This window comes from Rhizophagus irregularis, chromosome 32 (genome assembly GCF_026210795.1).
Source record: "Rhizophagus irregularis chromosome 32, complete sequence".
Taxonomy (NCBI): domain Eukaryota; kingdom Fungi; phylum Glomeromycota; class Glomeromycetes; order Glomerales; family Glomeraceae; genus Rhizophagus; species Rhizophagus irregularis.
Window position 1 is genome coordinate 2,407,544 of NC_089460.1, and position 23,226 is coordinate 2,430,769.

The window sequence follows — 23,226 nt, forward strand, 5'->3', positions numbered from 1 at the left end:
AAACTACTGGGGAAGTCTATATATTTTTCTTTCAAATAAAATTTGCCATATGTAAATATAATCAAATATGGAATGATGTGAAACTAAAAATAAATTCAATAGACAAAACTGACTACAGTCAGACCTCTATAATTGCATTCTCCATAATTGCACCCACTATGTATACCCTCTCTAAATGCACCCTCTGGTTCGGTCCCAAGCTTATATGATCTCTAATTATTTTACCTCTATAAATGCACACCCTCTTTAAATGCACTATTTTGAAAATTATGCATATGGTCCCAAGGGGTGTGCAATTATGGAGGTCTGACTGTATATATTTTTCTTTCTAACCAAATAGCCTTATGTAAATATTATCAGATAAGGAATGATCTAAAATCCTAAAATAATTATTCATGTTTTCCCTTTTGATAATTTGTTTCTTAATAATTAGCCATCCCACAAAAGAAAATAAAAAAACAAAACAAGAATAACTAATTATATATTTATGTCCCCTTAATATAACATACCTTGCTCTAATTTACGAGCTTTAATTGCATACTGATTAACCATGTAGTCATGAGTAACACCACGTGCACGCCTCCCTCTTCTAACCCCATTACAATATGTTGTTAAAAGACTTTTATCTCTAATACTATTCAAACCCTGATGAAATTCTGCCCTTGTAATAGGTTCTTGTCTATTGAGTATTTCTTGCCAAGGAGCGACATTATCCTGTCCACTAATTTCCATTTCTTGAAGGTCCGTAAAAATATTGTCTATCGTAGCACTTTGACCAGCACTACTTGACTGTTCTGCTAACTTACTATCTTTTCGTTCAAAAAAAGCGTCTTTTTTCTTTCTTAATTTGAGAAAATGTTCTTCGTTAAAAGAATGATTAATAAAAATATCATCTATTAACATTTTATATCCAACTTCACTTGTAACTTGATCTACCAGAAACTCCATTTCTTTTTCTGATATGTATTGTTTCTTAAGGATATCATGTCTACATTTCAACTTATGTTTGGAAATAAGTACCTTTGATCCAATTCCATTATTTGTGACCTGCCATTTATTTTTATTACTCTTGAGGCTGTTTTTAAACCTCTTTTTATACTTCTCTTGTTCTTTCAACATCTTAAATTGCTTGTTTATCTGCAAATTTGAATACGTAACTGCATATTTACGTGCTCCACCATCTATCAAAACTTTTTTTGTATAAGACACGCCAACACGTTTACTTATTACTTGTTTAACTTTACTAAAATTCTTAAACACATTTTGCAGCGGAGGTGTAGGAGTTACTATCACCTTCGAACGACAATTTTGACAAACTTTTCTATTTCTTGACATTACGTAAGCACAGACGTTACTACAAAACGAGCATGGAATATAGAACCCCAAATACCATATACGTCTACCATGACTAAATTTAAGGTTGCCTGCCGAAACTCATTTGGCCTGGTGCCGAAAGCCAAAACTCTTTTATTAGTGCCAAAACTGCCAAAACGCCAAAACGCCAAAACCTGCCAAAATGCCGAAACTGCCGAAACTATTTGCAAGTTTTGGCATAGTTTCAGCATAGCTAATACTAACATCTTGATATAGTTTCGGCATAATTTCAGCATTCTATAATAATTTTTTTTCATTAATTTAATTCCAATATATATATACATAATTAAATATTTTATTATATTATTTATTTTATTGTAATAAACCAATTTTTATAAACAATGGTATACTATAAGAAACGCACTCGTTTCTTCGAAGCAATTAAATAAAACTTTCCATATAAAAAAGTCTGGTAAAAAAAAACAAAAAAAATAGAAGGAACGTTATAACGTTTCTTCAATATATTAAAAAAAAAGATTCCTTCCCCCTTCCTTAAGCTTACATACCAAGTATCCCAAGTTCGGGTTCTTCAAGTTCCTAGGAGTCCGGTAACCTAAAAAAACAGAAAAAAGAAACATTAGTACGTTTCTTTAACACAATTAACCTAAAAAAAACAGAAAAAGAAACGTTAGTACGTTTCTTTAACACAATTTAAACACAGTACCCCATATACTTACCAAAGACCAGTTCTTCCAAGTTTCTAGGAGTCAGATAACCTAAAAAAACAGAAAAAAGAAACGTTAGTACGTTTCTTTAACACAATTAAACACAGTACCCAATATACTTACCAAAGACCGGTTCTTCCAAGTTCCTAGGAGTCCGGTAACCTAAAAAAACAGAAAAAAGAAACGTTAGTACGTTTCTTTAACACAATTTAAATACAGTACCCCATATACTTACCAAAGACCGGTTCTTCCAAGTTCCTAGGAGTTTGGTAACCTAAAAAAAACAGAAAAAAGAAACATTAGTACGTTTCTTTAACACAATTTAAACACAGTACCCCATATACTTACCAAAGTCTGGGTTCTTTCAAGTTTCTAGGAGTCTGGTATCCTAAAAAACAAGAAAATAGAAACGTTTGTATGTTTCTTTAATACAATTCAAGAAAAAAATTAAAAAAAATTAACGTTAGTAAAATATACTAACGTTAAAATAAAGGGTGGGCGGGCGATCATAAAATTCAATGTTAAATTATCTTTTTAACGTTAAAAAAGTTTTTTTTTTAAAAAAAAAATAACGATAACGGTTTAAAAAACTGTTTTAAATTATCAATGATCAGTTAAAAAACTGATCGGAGCTTAACTGAATTAAGAAATACTGAAACTATATGTATATCATATGATATACTGCGCTGAAACGCTGAAACAATTTCAGCAGTTTCAGCAGTTTCAGCAGTTTTGGCAGTTTCGGCAAGCAACCTTAACTAAATTTAATATATGTATAATTTGTATTATTTTGTTTGAGTAAAAAAGGGTTATTCTCAGGATATTTACTATATTTACTTTGGTTAGAAGAAGACATAATAGACATAATAGAAATAATTTTATTTCAAAAAAAAATTATCACATTAATCACATTAATCGCATCAACCATTTGACCATTCCACTTAATTGTGCAACTTAAATTTTAAGGTGCATCAAAATAAATCAAAAATTCCAAAAATGCACACATATGCTCCATATTTATTATACCTATACCTATGAAAATTAATATACAAGTAGTTTCAATCCTGCTGAACTATTTTCAATTAATTTAAAAAGTTAATTTTATTTGACTAAAGTGGTAAAATTACATGCTAAAGTTAGTAAATAGAAAAAGAAAAATTTAAAAGTTAGTACTATTATAAAAATATTGGTTTCTCTATATGTATTATACTTACACCCATGAAAATTAATATACAAGTAGTTTCGACCTTGCTGAACACAAGTCGAAAAGTGAAAAATCAGGCATCAATCAGTCACCAATCAGTCACCAATCAGGTAGCTGATTGGTGACTGATTGGTGACTGATTGGCATTTTCGCCAAATACCGTCACCAATCAGGCAGTTTGCTAACTTTTAATTCAGTAATCAGGAAAAAATGAAATATAGCTCATTGGATTCGTCTCAACAAGATGAATCTAATGGTAGTAAAATCGCATTTCTAGGATTAATACTTGATGAGAAATTAAGTAAAATATAAAAATAAAAATGTATCATTTATATTTTATTTAATATTTTATTAACTATTAATCCTAAAATGTGATTTTACTACCATTAGATTCGTCTTGTTGAGGCGATTCCAATGAGCTATATTTGATTACTGGATCAAAAGTTAGCAAACTGCCTAATTGGTGACAGTATTTGGCGAAAATTCCAATCAGTCACCAATTGGTCACCAATCAGCTACCTGATTGGTGACCAAAAAGTCAATTTTATTTGACTAAAATGGTAAAATTACGCTCTGAACAAGTTAATAAATAAATAAAAAATTTGAAAGTTAGTGCCATTATGAAAAATATGGGTTTCTTTATATGTATTATACCTATACTTATAAAAATTAATATATAAGTAGTTTTGGCTCTGTTGAACAACTTTCAATTAATAAAAGAAGTTGATTTCATTTGACTAAAGTGGTGAAATTATACTTTAAAATTATTAAATAAAAAAATATAAAACTTTAGGAGTTAGACAATTAGTAGTATTATAAAAAACACAAATTTCTCTATAAATTTCATTTCTAATTATAAAATTGAGTTGTATAGGTTTAATATTAATAGTATGTTTGAAAAATTAAAAAAATTTATAAAAAAATTTTTATTTATGTGTATAAAATTGTAAAACGTAATACAAACAAAATTAATATAAAACTAAAATTATATTACTGATGAATTTCACCTCACCTCCTGGTGAATTAATTTTAAATTAAGGCAATTTCTAATTGTACACGGGGTGTCTGTACCCGTATCACGTGATTTGCATAAAAATTTCCTTTTTTGAATTTTTGCAATTTATTTAATGCGAATCATGTGTAATTATGGTAAATATCATATGTCACGTGACACACTAATGCGATTTTATTAATTAAACCAATGAGCTAATGAAATAACAAAACGCCTAATTGAGACACGTTTTCACGTAATGCCCATATTGATTACATTTTCCACATTTTCAGCCTTTTGTAATAATTGTTGAGCTCTCTAAGTTACTTTTACTCTGACCTTCTATTACATTAACAGCACTACTATCTTTTAAAACTTTCTTTTCCCTATGTAATACATCTTTTTCAACATTCGCTACGAGCCTTTTCGGCGGTCGTCCTTTATGCTTGATAATTACCAGATTATTAATATCAATCGAGTTTCCCTCCAGCCTACTTTGTATATCATAGATAAAGGCCTTGAAAAGATTTGACAATTCGTCCTGCATTTCAGTTTTTATAGCACAGTCGATGGCCTTCTTCGATAATCCAGATAATTCTGCGTATATAGCTTTAGGTGATCTTACGGATGATTGGGATGATTGGGATGAATAAAGTGATGGTGAACCATATGAATCGATCTAAATGGAAAAAAAATGTTGGAAGGTGATATGATTTTCAAAAGGTATGTTATCTTCCAATTGTATCTTATCACATACTGGGATAAAAGAATATTGTTGCAGGATATTGTTTGGTTCAACATTGGGATTTAAGTACCATCGATTTGGGATCATACTTATATGAAAGGTCGTGAATCTAGAGTAGGTACCAACACGGAAAAAGTGCCGACATACTAACCCTTTATTAAGCAATAAAAGACAGGTACATAGATGCGTACCATCATTAAGCAAAATTACATAATGCCCAATTCCATATGTGCCGGTTGCTCGTACGTTCCATACTTCAAGGATTGCTTCCATTGGTAAATTTGACACCAACAATTGTAAAAGAATTTGCTTTGTGTCCTGCTCTTGTTCCCTAATTCCCATACTTATTTCTTCGTTATCAGCTTCCATCTATAATCAGAAATACGAATTTAATAATCAAATTCAAGATGTACTAGGGGATATGAGCCAAAAAAATTCGCGAACTCATTTTGTAAGTAACTCCAAAATGATTACCTCTATCAAATGATGCCATTCTGTAATTTGATTAATATCATAACATACAGATTGATTCATTTGTGATCTTTGCTTACCAAGCATCACAGTAGTCAAAAACTTTTTAATAATGGCATCAACTTTACCAAAGAATCTTTTGTTCAGCATCGGCATACCGATCGTGGGTAACGCATTTCTTTCAACTTCAATTTAACATGGTCGGTAATACTAATCAATAGATTATATAATGAAGTAGAACGATCTACTTTATCATGAATATGCCTATTTATTGACTCGTGCTTTGTGCACCAGCTGTGAATTTTTTACGGATCCAAGGTACCGCCCACGAATCTTTAGTATTATAAAGAGTGCCAGACAGATATTTGGCTGCTGTAGGATATTGTTCAATTAGTTGATTCTAGCGAAGTTCAAATAATTCTTTGCAAAGGGAATTCCGGCATACATAGAACTTATGATGGAATTCCTCAAACTGACTGCCTAACTTTCCCTTAAGTTTTTTCTGAAGGTTTAGGTCTATGTGAAATATACATATCAGATGATGGGCGTTGGGAAAAATATCCTTGATCGAACGAATCAGAGAGGGATCCGAATCAGAAAAAACAACTCGTGGAGAAACGCCAGTCTCAGTAAGAATGCTATCAAGTATCCACTGGTATGTATCTAGCGTTTCGTCTTCAATTATTGCACATGCAACGATGATTCTAGTTCTGTAATTGTTATCAATTACAGTTACTACATAAAGGATCATCTGGAATCGGTTCGTGTTATAAGTGCTATCCACTATGACAACATCATTATATTGGTTATATAATTCCCTCTATACGGGAGACATCCACAACAGAGAAACTAATCTTCTTGATATTGGATCTAATCGAGTTTTTATAATCCAAAGTGGCTTGGAGTCTTTCCAATCCATTAATAATTGAAGCATTTGCGAAGCATCACCGTCTCCAGATTATTTTTTTTACGAAACTGATAAACCGCGTTATACAAGTCTTTCATGTAAATAGGTTGATTTGGATAATCATGTTTCAATAAGGGATATATAGACATCGAATCCATGCGTCTTTGAACAACGTATTTCTCCACATCGGCCAGCATTTCTTGTGTTAACTTCCAGAAGCGAGGAGCTATTTCTTGGATCATTGAGGTAAGTGGATGGTTATGAACATCATTAAACGAATTGATTTTCACAATGTTACTTGTTTTTGGATAAGTCAGATTAACTCTCCAAGGACATGATGTTCGTTGAGAATGAGTATTGCGTTTCTTTGTTGGATCTGACGTGGCTTGTGAAATATGAGATCCAGACTTCGTACACTCATAGGTAACCCTTCGCAATACACCCTCAATGTATTCACTCATTCTAATTTTGTAATTGAACCCCTTTTTTAATGCGAACCTATGCATCCATGCTTTGAAATCATTCCAATCAGAAAAAGTAAGACCGGTAGTCAAATCTAAAGAATTGGATGGTTCGTCTGATCTATTGGACTCATTATCATCGATCGAATGTTGGTTGGTTTCATGAATCTATTATGTAGATTTTCTTTAATTGAGTACAACACAGCAGAATTGTAGGAAACAAGAACTTAAGGAAATATATACATAAGTTTTCGGAGTATCAGAATCATTATCAGCGGTTGATAGGTTAGTTTCATGAACCTGTTATGCAATTCTCTTTAATTGATAACAACATGGCAAGTAACATACAGTACAACGAAACAGAAAACTTGAGGAAATATATACGTAAGTTTTCAAAGTTCTTAATGAAGTCAAAGCTTCACATCATTCGTTATCACTAACGTTTCTTTGTTCTGTTTCATGCATCTTGATTATATTTAATGGTTCTGTTTGATTCATATCGATTATATTCAAAGGTTTACACTTTACGGTAAAGAAACAAAAATAAGGAAGGGAAATAGAGAATCAGATTATCATGATGTAATGAATAGATCACTATGAAGTAAACAAATCGTATGATACGTGACCGTGTCTGTAATTAATAAATTTTTCTTTCCAAAAAAGGAAAATCATGTGACACGTGTACAGACACCCCGTGTAAATTAACATTTTTTCATATTTTAAATATATTTTAATTGCCGATCCACGAATGAATCGGATCTAGTGATCGGTAAAATCAAATCTCCACTTCCAAAAAAAGTAAAGTCGGTCAATTTTTAGCCAAACCAATTAAATTTTTTTTTTAAAAAAACTTAGAGATTAAATCTATTTTGTAAAAATATAAATTTAAGTATTTCAAAACTCAAAATTTTGCGAATTGCTCTTAAATATCATCAATTAGCGAAATTTTAGTAAAAATTATTTATCATTTTTTTTTCTAATAAAAGTACTAGCAAGAAGTCTCAAAATTCACACATATATACTTTGGACATATATTAATAGAATATTAAAAAAAAAATGATATAATAAATGTAAAAATATTTCCTACTTTAAGGTTAACTAACAATAATCCATTTTCCCATTTTTAATGCTTATATGAAACTTTTATAAATCAATCTTTAGGAATTTAAAAATGGTAATTTTATCTTAAAATATAAGTTCTGAACATATTTAAAGCATTTATTTTCAAATTATTAAGTGAAAAAATTTTTCGGTTTTGTGTCGATGGTTACACAAATTACGAATTGAAGAAATTTAAAGTTTATTGGTGAAAGTTTGACTTTTTTAAGAGCTATTTTTGATACTTTAATAAAATAAAGCAAATGTCAAAGTTTTTTCATTAAAAATTTCAATCTATTCGATTAAAAATTGGTGGATATTCCTATATTGGAAATGCAGATTTAAGGGGTGGTCCGATTGGTACATGGATTACTAATTAAGTATATTTTAAATATAATACTTTTTATAGGAATACAAATAAAACTAAAAAAATGTTGCAAAATATATCAAACCTATTAATATTTGATATTGATGAAGAACAAGAAATCTACAATAATAACAATATGAATATTAGTGATACTTATTTCCCTCAAGTATTTTGTTTTTCTTTATAACTGTGCTTTTTTAATATCACTGTTTTTTTTTGACACCTTTGTTTAACTTTAATTAGTTACACTTTTTTACTTTTTGCACACTTTTTTACTTTTTTTGTCAACTGTTCATTAGTTTTCTATTCAAAGTTTGTACAACTTTAATAATGAATTTTGAGATTCTCATCAGCTTAACGGTGATGTTATTTATTCAAAAAAACTAAGAGATTTGGAGTTAATGATAATTGATAAGGATCAAGAAAACTATGACAATACAAATGTTAATATCAATACTTACTCTTGTTTGCTTTAATTAAATGTTTTAATTTTTTTAACTAATCTTTGTATTTTGTATAAATTTAGAAATGATCATCATCAGCATCGTGGCGTTACTACTCAAGATGATATTGAGTTACCTGATATTGATTTAAAAAAAAACAGAAGAAGAGAAGAATTAGAGTTAAAGGTAAGAGGAAGCTTGTTGGATTTTTTGAAAAATGGGAGGCCGTATGCAAGGTCTTAGATTACCATCAAGTTTTGAGCTCAGAAGGAATTAGGTTGTCATGGTGTCAATACTCTATGCCTAACCTAAAGAAAGTGCCCTCAATTAAAAACATTCCAGTAATGCAAAGTCAAAGAAGAAGGATGATAAGTCCTCATCTAAAGCTCCTAATACAAGTAATAAGTTGAAGAAATCATACAATTCAAACAAGAAGGTGAAGGGTGGTAATAGTTCAAACAAGAAGGTTTTAGCAAAAATTTTAGAATTATTACAAAAATTAGTTTAGTCTTAATAGAATTTAGTTATTTCTACTAATTTGTACTTGCTATTAGCATAGCCGTGTTTAGTACCACAATCTTTTGAAAAGGGGACTTGTCCTCTCCATTTTTATTTTTTTTTACCCAGTGTTGTATTTGCTTAAATATAAGTGGATGTGCTTGTAGATAGGTCTTTTTTAGGACTAGTTCTGCACTTTAGTGTTGACATCTGTTTTTTATATATATTCCCTACCTGCTTCACATAAAATAAAAATTAAATTACCAAGATGAATTTAATTTACCCTAGTGAAATTCACCAGGTGATTTTATATTACACAAATGTGTAGCATATTTTGTTTTTTTGCTTTCTTGTAATATTATTTTCAAAATAGCTGGAACTTCTTAAGGTAAAATTTTTTTATTTGGTTGTTACTTCGCTAGTTTAATGTTCTTTTTCTCTTATGCTAATTTGTTAACTTGTTTTTCAGAAAACAACTTCAAATAACTTCAAGAGGTTTAAGGTAAGACTCACTTTTATTACTAGTATTTTGCTATTTTATTGTTTTCTTTATTGAAAATGATACTAACAGTTTTATTCCCTTTTCATTTTTCACTCCCCTTTTGTTTTTTATTATTTTATTATTCCCTTCACCTCCATTTTATTTTTCTATCATTCCATTTGCTCCCATTTTGTTTTTAATTTAATTATCCTTTTTGTTTATCATCGTCCTTTTTGCTTCCATATCATTTTTCATCACTTCATATTGCTCCATATCATTTTTCATCTTTATATCATTCTATATTATTTTTCATCATTCCATATCATTCCATATCGCTTTTCATCATCCATTTTATTTTTGTCATCTCATTTCATTTACATATCCCCTTCACTCCAATTCATTTTCCATTGTTCTATTTCATTTTACATTAACATTGTCCTTTTAATTTCACTTTCCATTGTTCATCATTCAATTCATTTCTTTTTTGCATATTCATTTCTTTTCCATCATAAAATTATTAGAACTGCGATCTTATGCATTACTATAGGGTTTAAATTAATAAAAAACCTAGATTAAATGGTTAGTAGATGGGTGTAATAGTTTAATTAAGTTATGTTAATATTCTTGTAATTTAGAAAGAAACTTTTTGTTAATAAAACTTTAAAAGTTCATTCTTAAATGGTCAATAGAAAAAACTTTTTTATTCAAACATAAAAATTTGAAGTTATGTATTTATTTATTTATTTATTTATTTTGATATAATGACCAATACTACCCAGTATCCCCAGACTTTTTGTTAGAAAAATTCTTCATCTTTGGTATATATGGTGCTTTCTTCATACTTTCCTGTGGTTAGGATAGGATGTATTTAAGGTTTTGAGTGTAACCTTCCAATTCTCGAAATAGCCCACAAGCTTCCTCTTTTCTTTACTTGTTTGAATTATTTTAAATGCACTAGTACCACACATCATTAAAAATGTAGTTAGTTTACGTTCATTCCACAAGGTAGCCTAATAAAATCATGTAATATAGAATTATGGATCATCAACATTTTATTATTATTTAAATAAAGTGAAATTTTTAAAAGAAATTTTTGTAAATTTTAGTTGCATATTTTTTTTATTTTATTTCTTAAAGAGAAGTTATCAATGACTTTATTGAAATAAATCTAACTAGTATCAAAGACAAAATCAATCCTAAACATTTGTACAAAACCTCACCTTTCAATAAAGAATGGAGTCACACCTAGGTGAAACTATGCCACAAAGGTTTGCCATACGCACTAGGTAAAAAAAAGGAGTTAACTAGAATAAATCCCCTCTAAAGTGCAAAAGCTTATAGAGTAGAAATAAACTATTAAAATAATACAAATTAGGAAATCTAACTAAAGACTAAACTAATTTTCATAATAAAGATAAAATTTCTGTTAAAACCTCCTTGTTAACTTTATTACCTTCACCTTTTTCTTTGAGGAATTCTTTGCCTTCTTATGATCTTCATGATCTTCAACTGGTTATCATTTTGCTAAGCTGTCTTTGAAGATTGTTTTTTGTCTTTCTTCTTAGGCTGATTACTATTTGATACTTGTTCAGATTTCTTCTTGTTTGGGGTATTTTTAGCCTTCAGTTTGAATTGTACTTTCTTCAAGTTAGAAATGAAGTGTCAACACCATTTCAACTCCTTACCTGGCATATCTAAGTGGTCTTCCAATTCTTTTAAATGCACTAACACTGCACTTCGTTAAGAATTTAGTTGGTTTATGATCTATCCTAATGGCTTGGAACTTTTTACGTTGTTTTCTTGTAAAGCAGTATACCTTCCAGGTCTGTCATCCAAATTTATTAAACTGGGGAAGGGCAAATAAGGATAGTACTATCTTTACTCTAACAGTGATACTTGTGCTGATGTTTAACTGAATACTTGATAATATTTCCTATAGTTTTAACTCTGCAAGAATTTTTGGCAGGTTCCAGATATTCAGGATATTGTAGATTGCTCCTCTCTGACTACTTTGTATCCTGTCAGTATTTGAATAACCTCTGGTTCAGATGATTTCTTGTCATTTCGTGGCTTTTTGGCTGATGTTTGTGCATCAGGTTTTGCTGTTGTTGATTGGTCCTTGACTTGTTTACACATGCTTTTGATTTTTGTTTATCCTTCTGGGAATTTACTAAGGTCATATACGACCTCTCCCATATCGCCAAATGTTTTGGTAGAAGTGTACCATAAAATTATCCCATGACCTGGACGAAACATATAATGCTATAGAATATATTAGCGAAAGGGTGGTTGGTTATATATTGTCAGTTGAGCTTGTGAGGTAAAGTTCACAGGGTTGGCGGCATCGTCAAATATCTCTATCAGTAACTGGGCTTTATCCACAGTTTTTGACAGGTTTTTTTTCAAATAAGTTCTTGAGAAAACCATTCTCTATAAAAGAACCTAATGGTATCATCATGTCAATAGGTACCTAAAGTGTGGGAAGAATTTAAAGGAGTACAGTCTTCATAATTATGAGATAGAAGATAATGAAACAACCTATGAATACGTTTAGCAGCAATTTGAGGTTGTTGCAAAAAAAATAGGATAATATTTATTTAAATTCATATTGAAATCATCATTGTGAAGTGGTAAGTGATATAAGGGAAATTAATTGATCAATAACTTTATTTTGAAGATAAGATTATTGGAGGGGGATTTACACCACTTCAGTCAAATAAAATCGACTTTCTAAATTAATTGAAAAATACAAAGTTTAACATTGCCTTTGAAATATAAATCCACCGATAAAATACGTGAAAAATGGGATTCATAAAATTGGACATGAGTAGCTAAGGAGTTATGAAGTTTTGTTGGATCTAAGTCAGAATGGAAGGAAGTATAATTGCTAACTCACTTAGATAGGAATTTCAATTGTTTGAGATAAGTAGGTGTCAACTATACCACCAAAGGATATGTGTTTTTGAGAAAAAAAAAAGGAAATTTGGTCAAGTTTAGATTAGAAGATTTAAGACCACTAACATTAAAAGAAGAAATGTTAAAAGAGTTAGGGATAGAGGAATCTTGAAATGAATTAGAAAATAACGTATCAGATAAAGGGTCATTAATAATATTTTCTATATCAAAGGAATTAGGAGGTTGCGCACAAAAGAATCATAATCTAAATTATTGTTCATCATTATTGCACCAAAAGGGGACAATAAGATGAAGCCTTATCGGCTTTATCTGAGAAAATCTACCAGTAATGGAGGAAATGAATTTGCCAATAGATTCTGATAAAAGGTCTGAAATGCAGAGACTTCAGCATGTTCTTTGTTTATAAGTTCTTCATCAGTATTGGATGCAGGGATGGAAAGCGAAGGGTTTTTGGAGGTGGGGTAAAAATAAATAGTGTTAGCAGGAGTGGACCGGAGAGAGAAATGGATGAAGCGGGCTGGTTGGATTGTATTGTATTGGGGGGAATTTGCTGGTGGTCATCAATTATCATGTGTGAAGAAACATAAAATCTTTTTAATTTGTGGACAATTAGGGTCAACCAAAGGAGAGTTCCAACCAATTAAGTTGGAGGAGGAAGTTTTATTATTGTGTGGATTAGAGAATGAAACAGAGCAATCTTTATTTCTGCGTTCATTAGACCTGGGCCTTTGGGTAGATTTGTTATTGTTGTTGTTGATGGAGTTATTGTTCACATGTTGACGAGAATTAGAGTGATCTCTGGATTGGGAATGAGAATGTTGCTTGTTACGATTGGCAAAAGATGTTTGTGAAGGTTAACCAATGTTAAAGCATTCTTTAAGATTAGCAACAGGATTGTGAGTATGTAAACGTCCTCTAGAGTTATTTATAGGGCAGGCAGTAGAAGCACAACTGAGCTTACCACATCTGTGGCATAATTTGTTAGTGTTTTGCAGCAATTTCCAAGTAAGTCTACGGCCTTGTAAAGTAATAGATTACTCCATAGCAGTATTCATCATTTGAAAGTGACGTATGCCCATCTTTTGGGTTTGTATGAGTTAAGAGATAGGAGGACATTAACAGCCATAGCACCTACTTCATGGACTAGAGGAGCCAAATGCACATCTTTGGTATTATGAGGGAAGCAAGTGGAGTAATAATATATTGCCCATTGGCTATCAAAATGTGTGATAGATGATGTGAAGACGACAAGATTCAATATTGCTGAATTTCTTGAAGAGCACAGTGATATCATCTTTCTTAATAAAAAAGGGAATGTCAGTGACTTGGATGGCTCAGAGATCTTTATTGGATCAGAGTTGTTTAGGATCGTATAAATGAAATTGCAGATCAGCAAGATCAGTATGTCATAGTGATAGGCATTCATTACACTCTTTAGATGAATTAAAATGGATGACAAGTCTTTTGTGATCTCCAGAACCAGAGTGGAATATTTTTTTATAAATTCAGGAGAAGCAGCAGCTTGATAATCATACCTAAGAATAGAAATAGTAGGCGTGTCAAGGGTGCAGAGTTAGTTTCATTGGTTTCCATATCTTCTTATTAGGAGACGCATATATGGAGTAATGAAACATTATCAGTATTATTTTGTTGAGGAGGAGTAGAACCACTACCTCCAACGTCAGCTGCTGTATTGGTGACATAATCTTATTTGCTGTAATAATGTGAGTATGTTTGGATGGGTTGTCTTGTTTATTTGTCAGCTCAGTGTCAGAGTTAAAAACGTCAGAACCAGAGTTTTTTTGCTTGTTTCTTTTATCTTGTCACTTAGCAGTGCCCTGTTGGGGTTGCTAGCATTATTTCTATGGTGATTAGTCATTTTAAGTTGAGAAAATAGATCAGATCCTCAAGTCACACTTTTAGTTTGTGCTTGAATTTTATTAATTTTTGCCACAAGTTACTTTAGAGAATACCAGGTATTCAAAAAAGTACCAAATAATCTTCCAAACAATACATAAAAAGAAATGCTAAGATTATTAACCCAGGACCCCGGACATCTTTAAAACATAAATATCTTGGCATCCAGTAGTCCGATTTTGATGAACTTTCTTATTAAATTGTAGAGCTATATGAGGGCTACAAAATAAAAAAAAAAGTTCATCAAAATTGAATCACTGGATGCTGAGATATTTACAAAAGTGGTGTTTTTAACCAAAAGTCAGTTATGACCTTTATATTAGATGTCCGGGGTCCTATTAACCCAACATCCTCTCTATATAAATCATAATGGCTACTCCCCCAAGTTATATTTCAAACAAGGTAAAGTTGACTATGCTATACATACACCCGCTACATTTAAAGATCAAAGCACCCTAAAGCCAAATACCATCAGCACCATCAAAAACGCACAAAATTCAATTTCCCTTATTTGACTACATACTATGGATAATAAACCTACTTCAAAAAGACCTCTGGGAACTTTTTAGTGTTATGCAGTCCAAATGGTCTTTTTATTTTATTCGTATTAACATTATCATCTCAACTTATAAGAATACGTTTACTTCTCTTCAAAAATGTAGATCTGATAATTTTTTAGATTTACTCAAAATGCTTGAATACATGACTTTACTTTTGCGTGCCCTGCTTTTACTTAAAGAACAAGATTTTTAAACCTCTTCTATTCAAGCAAAAATTGATGCTTGTAATGATAATTTTACAAATGATATTTCAACCTTTCATTGTTTTAGATAGGGTTTTTGTGGATCATCCTACCCAGCCTACCTTACTCACCTCTCCTGAAGCAATTAACAAAGAAGTTATCAACCATTGTTCTGATCACTTCTTCACCTTCTTCTTCTATTTATGACTTACCGGAAAGATGGTTAAATGCTTACAAACATCTCAAAGAGGTTTCTTCTGATTCCTGAACCTTGTTGGCACTCTGATTTATAGAGACAAGCTACCATCTTTTCAATTGCCAAACCACATGAATGGAAATGTCAACTTAAGAATACTCATCCTATTACCCTACTAAAGGTGATCTGTAAGACTTTAGTCAAGCTCTTTTATAACTGCTTAACTCCTCTCTTGGCTTCTTATCATATTCTTCAAGGAGGCAATTTTGCTGGGTTCTTGTCGGTATCCTATCATTACTTTAGAATATATTATTCATGATTCTGTCATTACCAAATAACCCTTATGGATCCTTTCTCAAGACATCTCAAAGGCTTTTGACTCTGTAGATCTTAATATATTGTCAATGCCAAATAATGCTATACAATTTCTTTTATTATTATTTATGGCTCATTTGAATCAAGTTAATGGGTTATTTATATTGGGGGTCTTCACAAAAAACGTGATTGAGATTGAGATTGAAATTTAGTATAAAATTTCAATCTCACTAACATATTAAGATTGAAAATTCTATATGAAATCTCAATCTCAATCTCAATCACGTTTTTTGTGAAGACCCCCATTGACCCACTATTAATGGCTTTAAAAGATGAAAAGAAGGATCTTATTGTTTGTTTTCTTAGTGTTTATGGATGATTCCACTTTAATTTCTTCCTCAAAAGATGGAATGGAGCATATGTTATCACAATAATACTTCTACCAATCATAATAAATATTTTTGGCTACTTAATGCTACTTTTACTATTACTGCCACTTCCATCCCTATGTATTCGTCCTTTTATTTTCTGGGTGTATGGTTTAACATTATGGTTCATGGGATTTTATTTCTGCTATTCTTTGCCCTGGTAAATTAACTTCTCAGCAAGTGGTGTATCTTCACAATATGGAAGCCAAATGCTCTACCGCTAACTCCAAGGCTAAGTTATCTCATTCCACTTCCAATGCGATTTTGTATTTGATGCATGCTTTGGGTTTGATCAATGTCATTTTACTAATTTATTTTTATTAGCAAATTCTTCTTTCTCTTTTTTTATATAGATTACGCTTTATTCAATTTTTCTTTTTAATTCCTATTTCTCCTTTATTAGTGTTGGATTGGTCTTATTGGTCTTCTCTTACTCTTTTTAAATAAGATTATGTCGCTAGTACTATTGCTTTGCTTGTATCAACTCCTTTTCATTTAATTCGTGCTGGCTCTGCCTCAGCACCTGATATTACTTATCCTAATAGTTGTACTCCCCTATATCAATGTCTTTCCATTGGCACATTCAAGTCTAATTTGAAAGTGTGGTTTATTTAATCTTTTACAACTTTTGATGCCCCAAGGCACACATTTAATCTTTTGGCCTGTTTTCTACTCCAAATTGTCTAAAAAGCATGGTAATGCTCAACCTCCTAAATGGTATAAAGACCTATGCCATAATGAACAATTTATTTCTGCACCACCCTCTTCTTGGAACTTGCTTCTTGCCCTCCATTAGCGAATATTGGAATATACTTTAGCCTGTTATCGATTTGAGTCATGAGTCAATTCCGATCTGAGTCCAATCATCTTTTTTTTCTACTTTTGAAATGAGTAACAGTTTCAGGTTCTTCAACAAGGATTTATAGCTCTGTATGGTTACATTTCACGTTAGTAGAAAATGATGAAAAGGCTCAGTGTAATTATTGTTGGTGAGTGTATTATTATTATAAAGTAAATTTGTTAATTTAGCAGTATATTAAGTATAAAATTTATTTTAATAAGGACAACGTATAAAAGGACAGGTGGCAACACTACTAATCTTTACAAACATATGCAGAGGAAACATTCCAGTAAAATTGAAACAGAGGTAGAAAGCGGTGATATGGACAAGTTTGTAAAAAAAGATTTACCCGTAAATGTTTATTTTCTTTTTTTTATATATTGTATTTTATGCTTTTTAGTACTTACAGCAGATTGCAAAATTGTAAGACCACCCTATGATTTTCAATTTGAAAGTTTGATATTTTGAATTTTTCAAGAAGGCAATTTCTATTTGTACACAGGGTGTTTAAATACGGGTCATATTAGTAGATTAAAAATGGCATTCAAAACCTCCTTTAAGGCCTTAAGTAAACTTGCAGAGCAGGTGAAAATACATATATATATCTGTAATACAATAAGAATAAAAAGTAAAAGCATACAATTTCAAATTAAAAAACAAAAAATTAGTCTATTAAAAATTATATTTATATGACCTGTGTACAAAAACCCCATGTAAACTTAGAAATTTTCTTTTAAGAATTAGTAAAAAAGCAAGTTTAAATACCTATTTTGGTAATAACTTTAACTCCTTAAAATTAATATAGATTTTAAAGTAATTTATTTATATTGAATTATTTAAGAAGTTGAATAAACAGGTTTTTAACTTGATTTTTTACTGGTTTTTGAAAAATTCAAAATATCAAATTTTCAAATTAAAAAATCATAGGGTGGTTTTACAATTTTGAAATCTGCTGTAATATTAATAAAGAAATTTAAAAGAACATTTTGAGATTTTATTGTCAAATGGACTGTTTGTGATGACCAACCTTTTATGGCTGTAGAAAGTGAACACCTTAGACTTTTATTTTGTATACTTAATCCTATTGCTAAAGCTCCATCAGCAGATACTTTACGCAGCAATGTTATTGATAAATTTAATGAAGAAAGAAATAATATACAGGAGATTTTACAGGTATTTCATATTTGTTATTGTTAATTACTTTAATTTTATAAATAAATACTAAATACTTATAATATTAAATTATTAGAATGCACCAGGTCAACTTTCATTCATGCTGGATGCTTGGACTTCACCAAGTTACATTCCATTTCTTGGAATAACTGTACATTAGATAAGTCACAAATGGTAAAAAGTTGTAACAATATGAGAATTCTCACAAAGGTATTATTATTTACATTTGTTCTAATTATTTTTTTTTAATTAATTATAATTAACATTTTCTATAATTCTTTATAATATTTGATATTAAATTTATAGATTATAGCATACACTACTGATAATGCTTCAAATAATGATACTCTTAGAAAAAACTTGTAAAAATTGAAATATTGAATTCAATACGTATAACAATTACATTTGATGTTTGGCACATATCATCAACCTAGCAGTATAGGATGCATTTTCAACTTTATAATTGTAAGACCACCCTATGATTTTTTAATTTGAAAATTTGATATTTTGAATTTTTCAAAAACCAGTAAAAAATCAAGTTAAAAACCTGTTTATTCAACTCCTTAAATAAAAATAGAAATACAGTTTAACGTGATGCTTAGCCAATAAAATATGTCAATTTTCCCTCGCTATAATGAAGTAACCAATCAAATTTTTCAAATTCTTCGTTAACTTGCTATAACGAATTTGAGGTGCAAAACGGTTTCTTTGCTATATCAAAGATCATATGATTCAATATAAATAAATTACTTTAAAATCTTTATTAATTTTAAGGAGTACCAAAATAAGTACTTAAACTTGCTTTTTTACTAATTCTTGAAAAATTCAAAATATCAAATTTTCAAAAGTTAGATATGTGGAAAATGAAAATATAATGATGAAGTATCTGAAGTTGTTCCTAAGGTCAGTATTCAATAAATAAATAAATAAAAATGCGCGAATTTAAAACTTGATTCAGTCAAGTTGATTCGAGTTCAGGTTAAAATATTTTTAAATTTGAGTCAGGTCGGATTGGAAATTTTATAATTTTAACTTAACTCAACTTGACTCAATTTTGCTGAGTCACTTAATCTAAACAAGTCCCTATATACGAAAAAGTTTGTGGCCAATTTTTCATCAGCTTGTTCTATTTCAGTTTCTCTTCTTCAATCGATGATTCTTCCTCATCCATCACGCAACAGACTTCTACTATTTTGACTATCACTTCCTGAGCTGAAATTATGAATTGCATTACTGCGTATTATAATCACTTACTTATTCGTCCTGATTTCTTTGCAGTTGGTTCACCCACTCTCTTGACTCCTTATAATGATGTTGACATCATTACACCCACGTTTTTGGCTGATATTGCTTTTGCTTCATTTCCTACTGTACCTACTTTGGACTCACTCCTAACTCTATAGCATCTCATGTGCATGGCATTATTCGTAACTGATCTTCTTTTTCTTATGCTGAAGCTGCTGCTATTTATGCTGTCCTTACAGTTTCTCCTGCCAATTCTATGGTCTCCATTTACACAGATTCACAAACGTCTATTGATGGTTTGAAGCAATGTTCTTCCTCTACATACTCTAATTTTTGCCTCTTTACAAAACCACCAATTTTGAATTATGAGCTATTATTCAACAATTGATTATTGACAAACATTTAACCATCATACCTCATAAGGTTAAAGCTCATTCTGGCTTGTATGGTGCCAGAAGCCTATACTTGACAATAAAAATGTAACACTTAAAAATCTTTCAACTCCTTAAAAAAATACAATTTAGAAAAAATAAACTGGTAACTTTATTTTTTGAGGTAAGCTCTATAAAAGAAGATTTATGTAAAAAGTTATAAGTATTTGAAATTGCATGATTTTTATATGATCAGCCCAAATTTGAAACAAAATATGTTGGCCAGAACTTATGATAATTTGGGCAGACTCCCATGCATTGTGATAATGCCAGCCCGAATTATCATAATAAAAAAATTTTTTTATCAATGTATAACTTTTATGAAATGGTAGTTGCTATTTATTGCTGAAATCTACTTTTTCTTATATTTTATCTTATTTGTATCAAAAACTGTACTTTACACAAGAAATCCTGGTTTTTTATTGGCTGAATTCCGGATCACATGATATAGAATCAGCTCAGAAAATTGATGTGATTATCGAGTATAGACTTATATGAATGATTTTGCTAATTCTTTAGCTTCTGCGATGAACATGATAACTGCCATTCATAACAACTTTATCAACAAATTCTGTAAAAGAATTTGGAATCTGTGCTCCTATGACAAAAGTTTATGGGAACATATGATAAACATTTCTTTGCTCAAGTCTTCGTACTTATTTTATTCTTCTTTACTAACTGATTGGTTGAAAAACTCAATGCAATATGGATTATTCAGGTTGTATGGGTCATCTAACGGTGCTACTTAATAACAGCTTTTGCAGGATAGAGTGTCAATTTTATAGTGGGCATGTCATTCATTATTTTGTTAGCATAAATATATCAAAAAAGAAGATTTAGGAAGTATTAGTATTAGCAAATTTTCTTTTGATTTTTCTTTTTTCTTTTTTTTTTTTTAATGATTTATATATGCTTTATTGATATGTAGTTTATATACCATACAAACAAATTATCATAAGCTATATCCACCCAGTAGGATACAATCATCAAAATACTTTTGATTTTTCTTTTAATTTTAATTTTTTCTTATAAAACTATATAACTTTGTTTTTAGTTAGTTTTTATTTTATTTTCTTTTTTTCTTATATATAATTTGTAAAGTTCAATAATAATTAATAAAGATAAAGGCTACTATGCCATATTGTCTAAAAGTGTGACTTATGACCTGTTTTAGAGATGTCCAGGGTCCTATCTTACTACACCACTAGGATCCCAAAATATATATGCAGAGCATGCTGCATCAGAAGTGATCCAAAATACGCATTCTTTCGGGCCGGAATTACGATAATTTCAGCCATTATCTAAATTAGGAAACATTATTTTGGCTGGAATTATCCATAAAAGGAATGATCTACATGATTTTTTTGACTCATTATATGCAAACTCTGACCTGACCCTCTTGACCCTCTTATGTATATTTCGGGGTCCTACACCACCTGTCATAATATAAATAGTACTTTAAATGATTTTATTTTATTTTTATTTTATTTCAGAGAGAAGTAACCGCTATGACAAATAAATAATAGGAGATGCCAATACATTGAGAAGAATCTACACTATTATTGGTACTAAGTGGTCTGCCTAAACTAGTTTTGAATTTGGCTAAATGTCTAAACTTCAGTTTTGCCAATTTTTTATAATATTCTGATTTACTATAGGTTTCATTTTTAATCAAGTTTCGCTAATTTTTTATTAATACTTTAATATAGTTTCATCAAGTTTAACCTTTTCAACATTTCGACAGTTTGCTAAACTACTTAAATTTCGCCAGACCCCCTAAAAAATATATAAAAAGGTTATACTAGCCGTTTAAAGAACCTAAATTTTCATGAAAATCTTGCCTTTTTTAGATAGTGCCGGCCTAAATTTTATTGTCCGTTTTGATACCAAAACCAGTATGTGCTACACTCCCAATACCTATTAATTAACCTATAACATCTAAAACTTTTCAAAAGAAAGATAAATGATATTATTGTATATGATACCCCATATACCTGGAATGTTGAGAAAATTTTAGGAGAATTAATGTTATAGGGCAAAACTATTAAGTTGTCAGTTAAACGGCAACACAAATATTAGACTCTTAGAGTCAAAATAGTTTTAAATTCATTCACCCTTCCCCAGTTTAAAAAGTTCTGGATGACTGATCTGAAAAGTATATCTATCACTTGTGAGATAGTTTTCCACAAGTTGGAATCTCCAAAAAAGAAAACAATAAGAGAAATTTCAGCTGTCATTTACAACATTCCAGAAGAAATGATAATGGCTACCTTGTGGGCTGAATGTAAACCAACAACATTTTTAATAATATATGGTGCTAGCATATTTAAAATAATTCAAACAAGTAAAAGTATAAGGAATAAAAATGGTCAACAGCAGTCCTAAAGACCATGGTCCTCTCCAGTCTTATATGCAAAAAGATTATATAAGATGCGGTCTCTTATAGTCCTTACTGATCATATGATAAACTAACAAAACTGGTAGTTTTTTTAGAATCGCAAGTCTTCAAAAGATCTATCATCTTAATCATATTATTATATAAATAAATATTTATTATTTTAACATTGTAATATAATTTAATAGTATAAGATTTTTGTAGTTATTAATCTTTTTTTTTAAAAAAAAACAATTCAGAACAAATCCAATATATTTATTATAATTTATTAAGAATAATAAAATAATTATATGCATTATAGTGATTATACTAAACAAATTGAACTAAATTCTTTACAGAAACTTAACATTTTTAATCAATATAGAATCGATATCGTTAAGTTTATCTTAATGGTATTATTTCAATATCATTTCAATATCATTTCAATATAGATTTAATATCAAAATGATATCACTTGAAAACTTAAAGTTTTTGTAAAGTAATTGTATTAAATTGACTGAAAAAATATATAATTGGATACAGTTTTTTGATTGATTAAATTAGTTATATTATTTATAATATATTAATATGTAAATATATTGTTTATTATAAATTAATTTAGAAGAACACTAATTTTTGTAAATCTATTTAACTGACCACTAACCACATTAATAATCAATTATCTAAAAATAAAAATTTACAATAAATCTAATTTAGTTTAAAAGTAAATAGACTAATAGAATTCAATTTTCTAATTAGCTACATTATTTATATATGAATTTATCCCTATAAAAAGTATTATACTTAAAATATACTTAAAATATATTTAAAATATACTTAATTTAAAAATTGCAAAATACTTATAATATATTTTTAATATATCTAAAATATACTTAAAATTATCTTAAAATATATGTCTAATATATTTAATTTTTGCCCATAT

The 23,226-nt window shown here is 29.8% G+C and overlaps 2 protein-coding genes across 2 annotated transcripts; one reads left to right on the forward strand and one right to left on the reverse strand.

The window, feature by feature from the left end:
• Positions 1-495: 495 nt before the first annotated feature.
• Positions 496-1,335, reverse strand: OCT59_023305 (uncharacterized protein; the record flags this gene model as incomplete). Its single annotated transcript, XM_066131971.1, has 1 exon — positions 496-1,335. The coding sequence occupies one exon, from the start codon at positions 1,333-1,335 to the stop codon at positions 496-498; it is 840 nt and encodes a 279-aa protein (XP_066006681.1).
• A 16,757-nt stretch (positions 1,336-18,092) lies between these two features.
• Positions 18,093-18,599, forward strand: OCT59_023306 (uncharacterized protein; the record flags this gene model as incomplete). The annotated part of the gene is made up of 3 exons (XM_066131972.1): positions 18,093-18,233; positions 18,310-18,384; positions 18,540-18,599. The coding sequence occupies 3 exons, from the start codon at positions 18,093-18,095 to the stop codon at positions 18,597-18,599; spliced, it is 276 nt and encodes a 91-aa protein (XP_066006682.1).
• Positions 18,600-23,226: the final 4,627 nt, after the last annotated feature.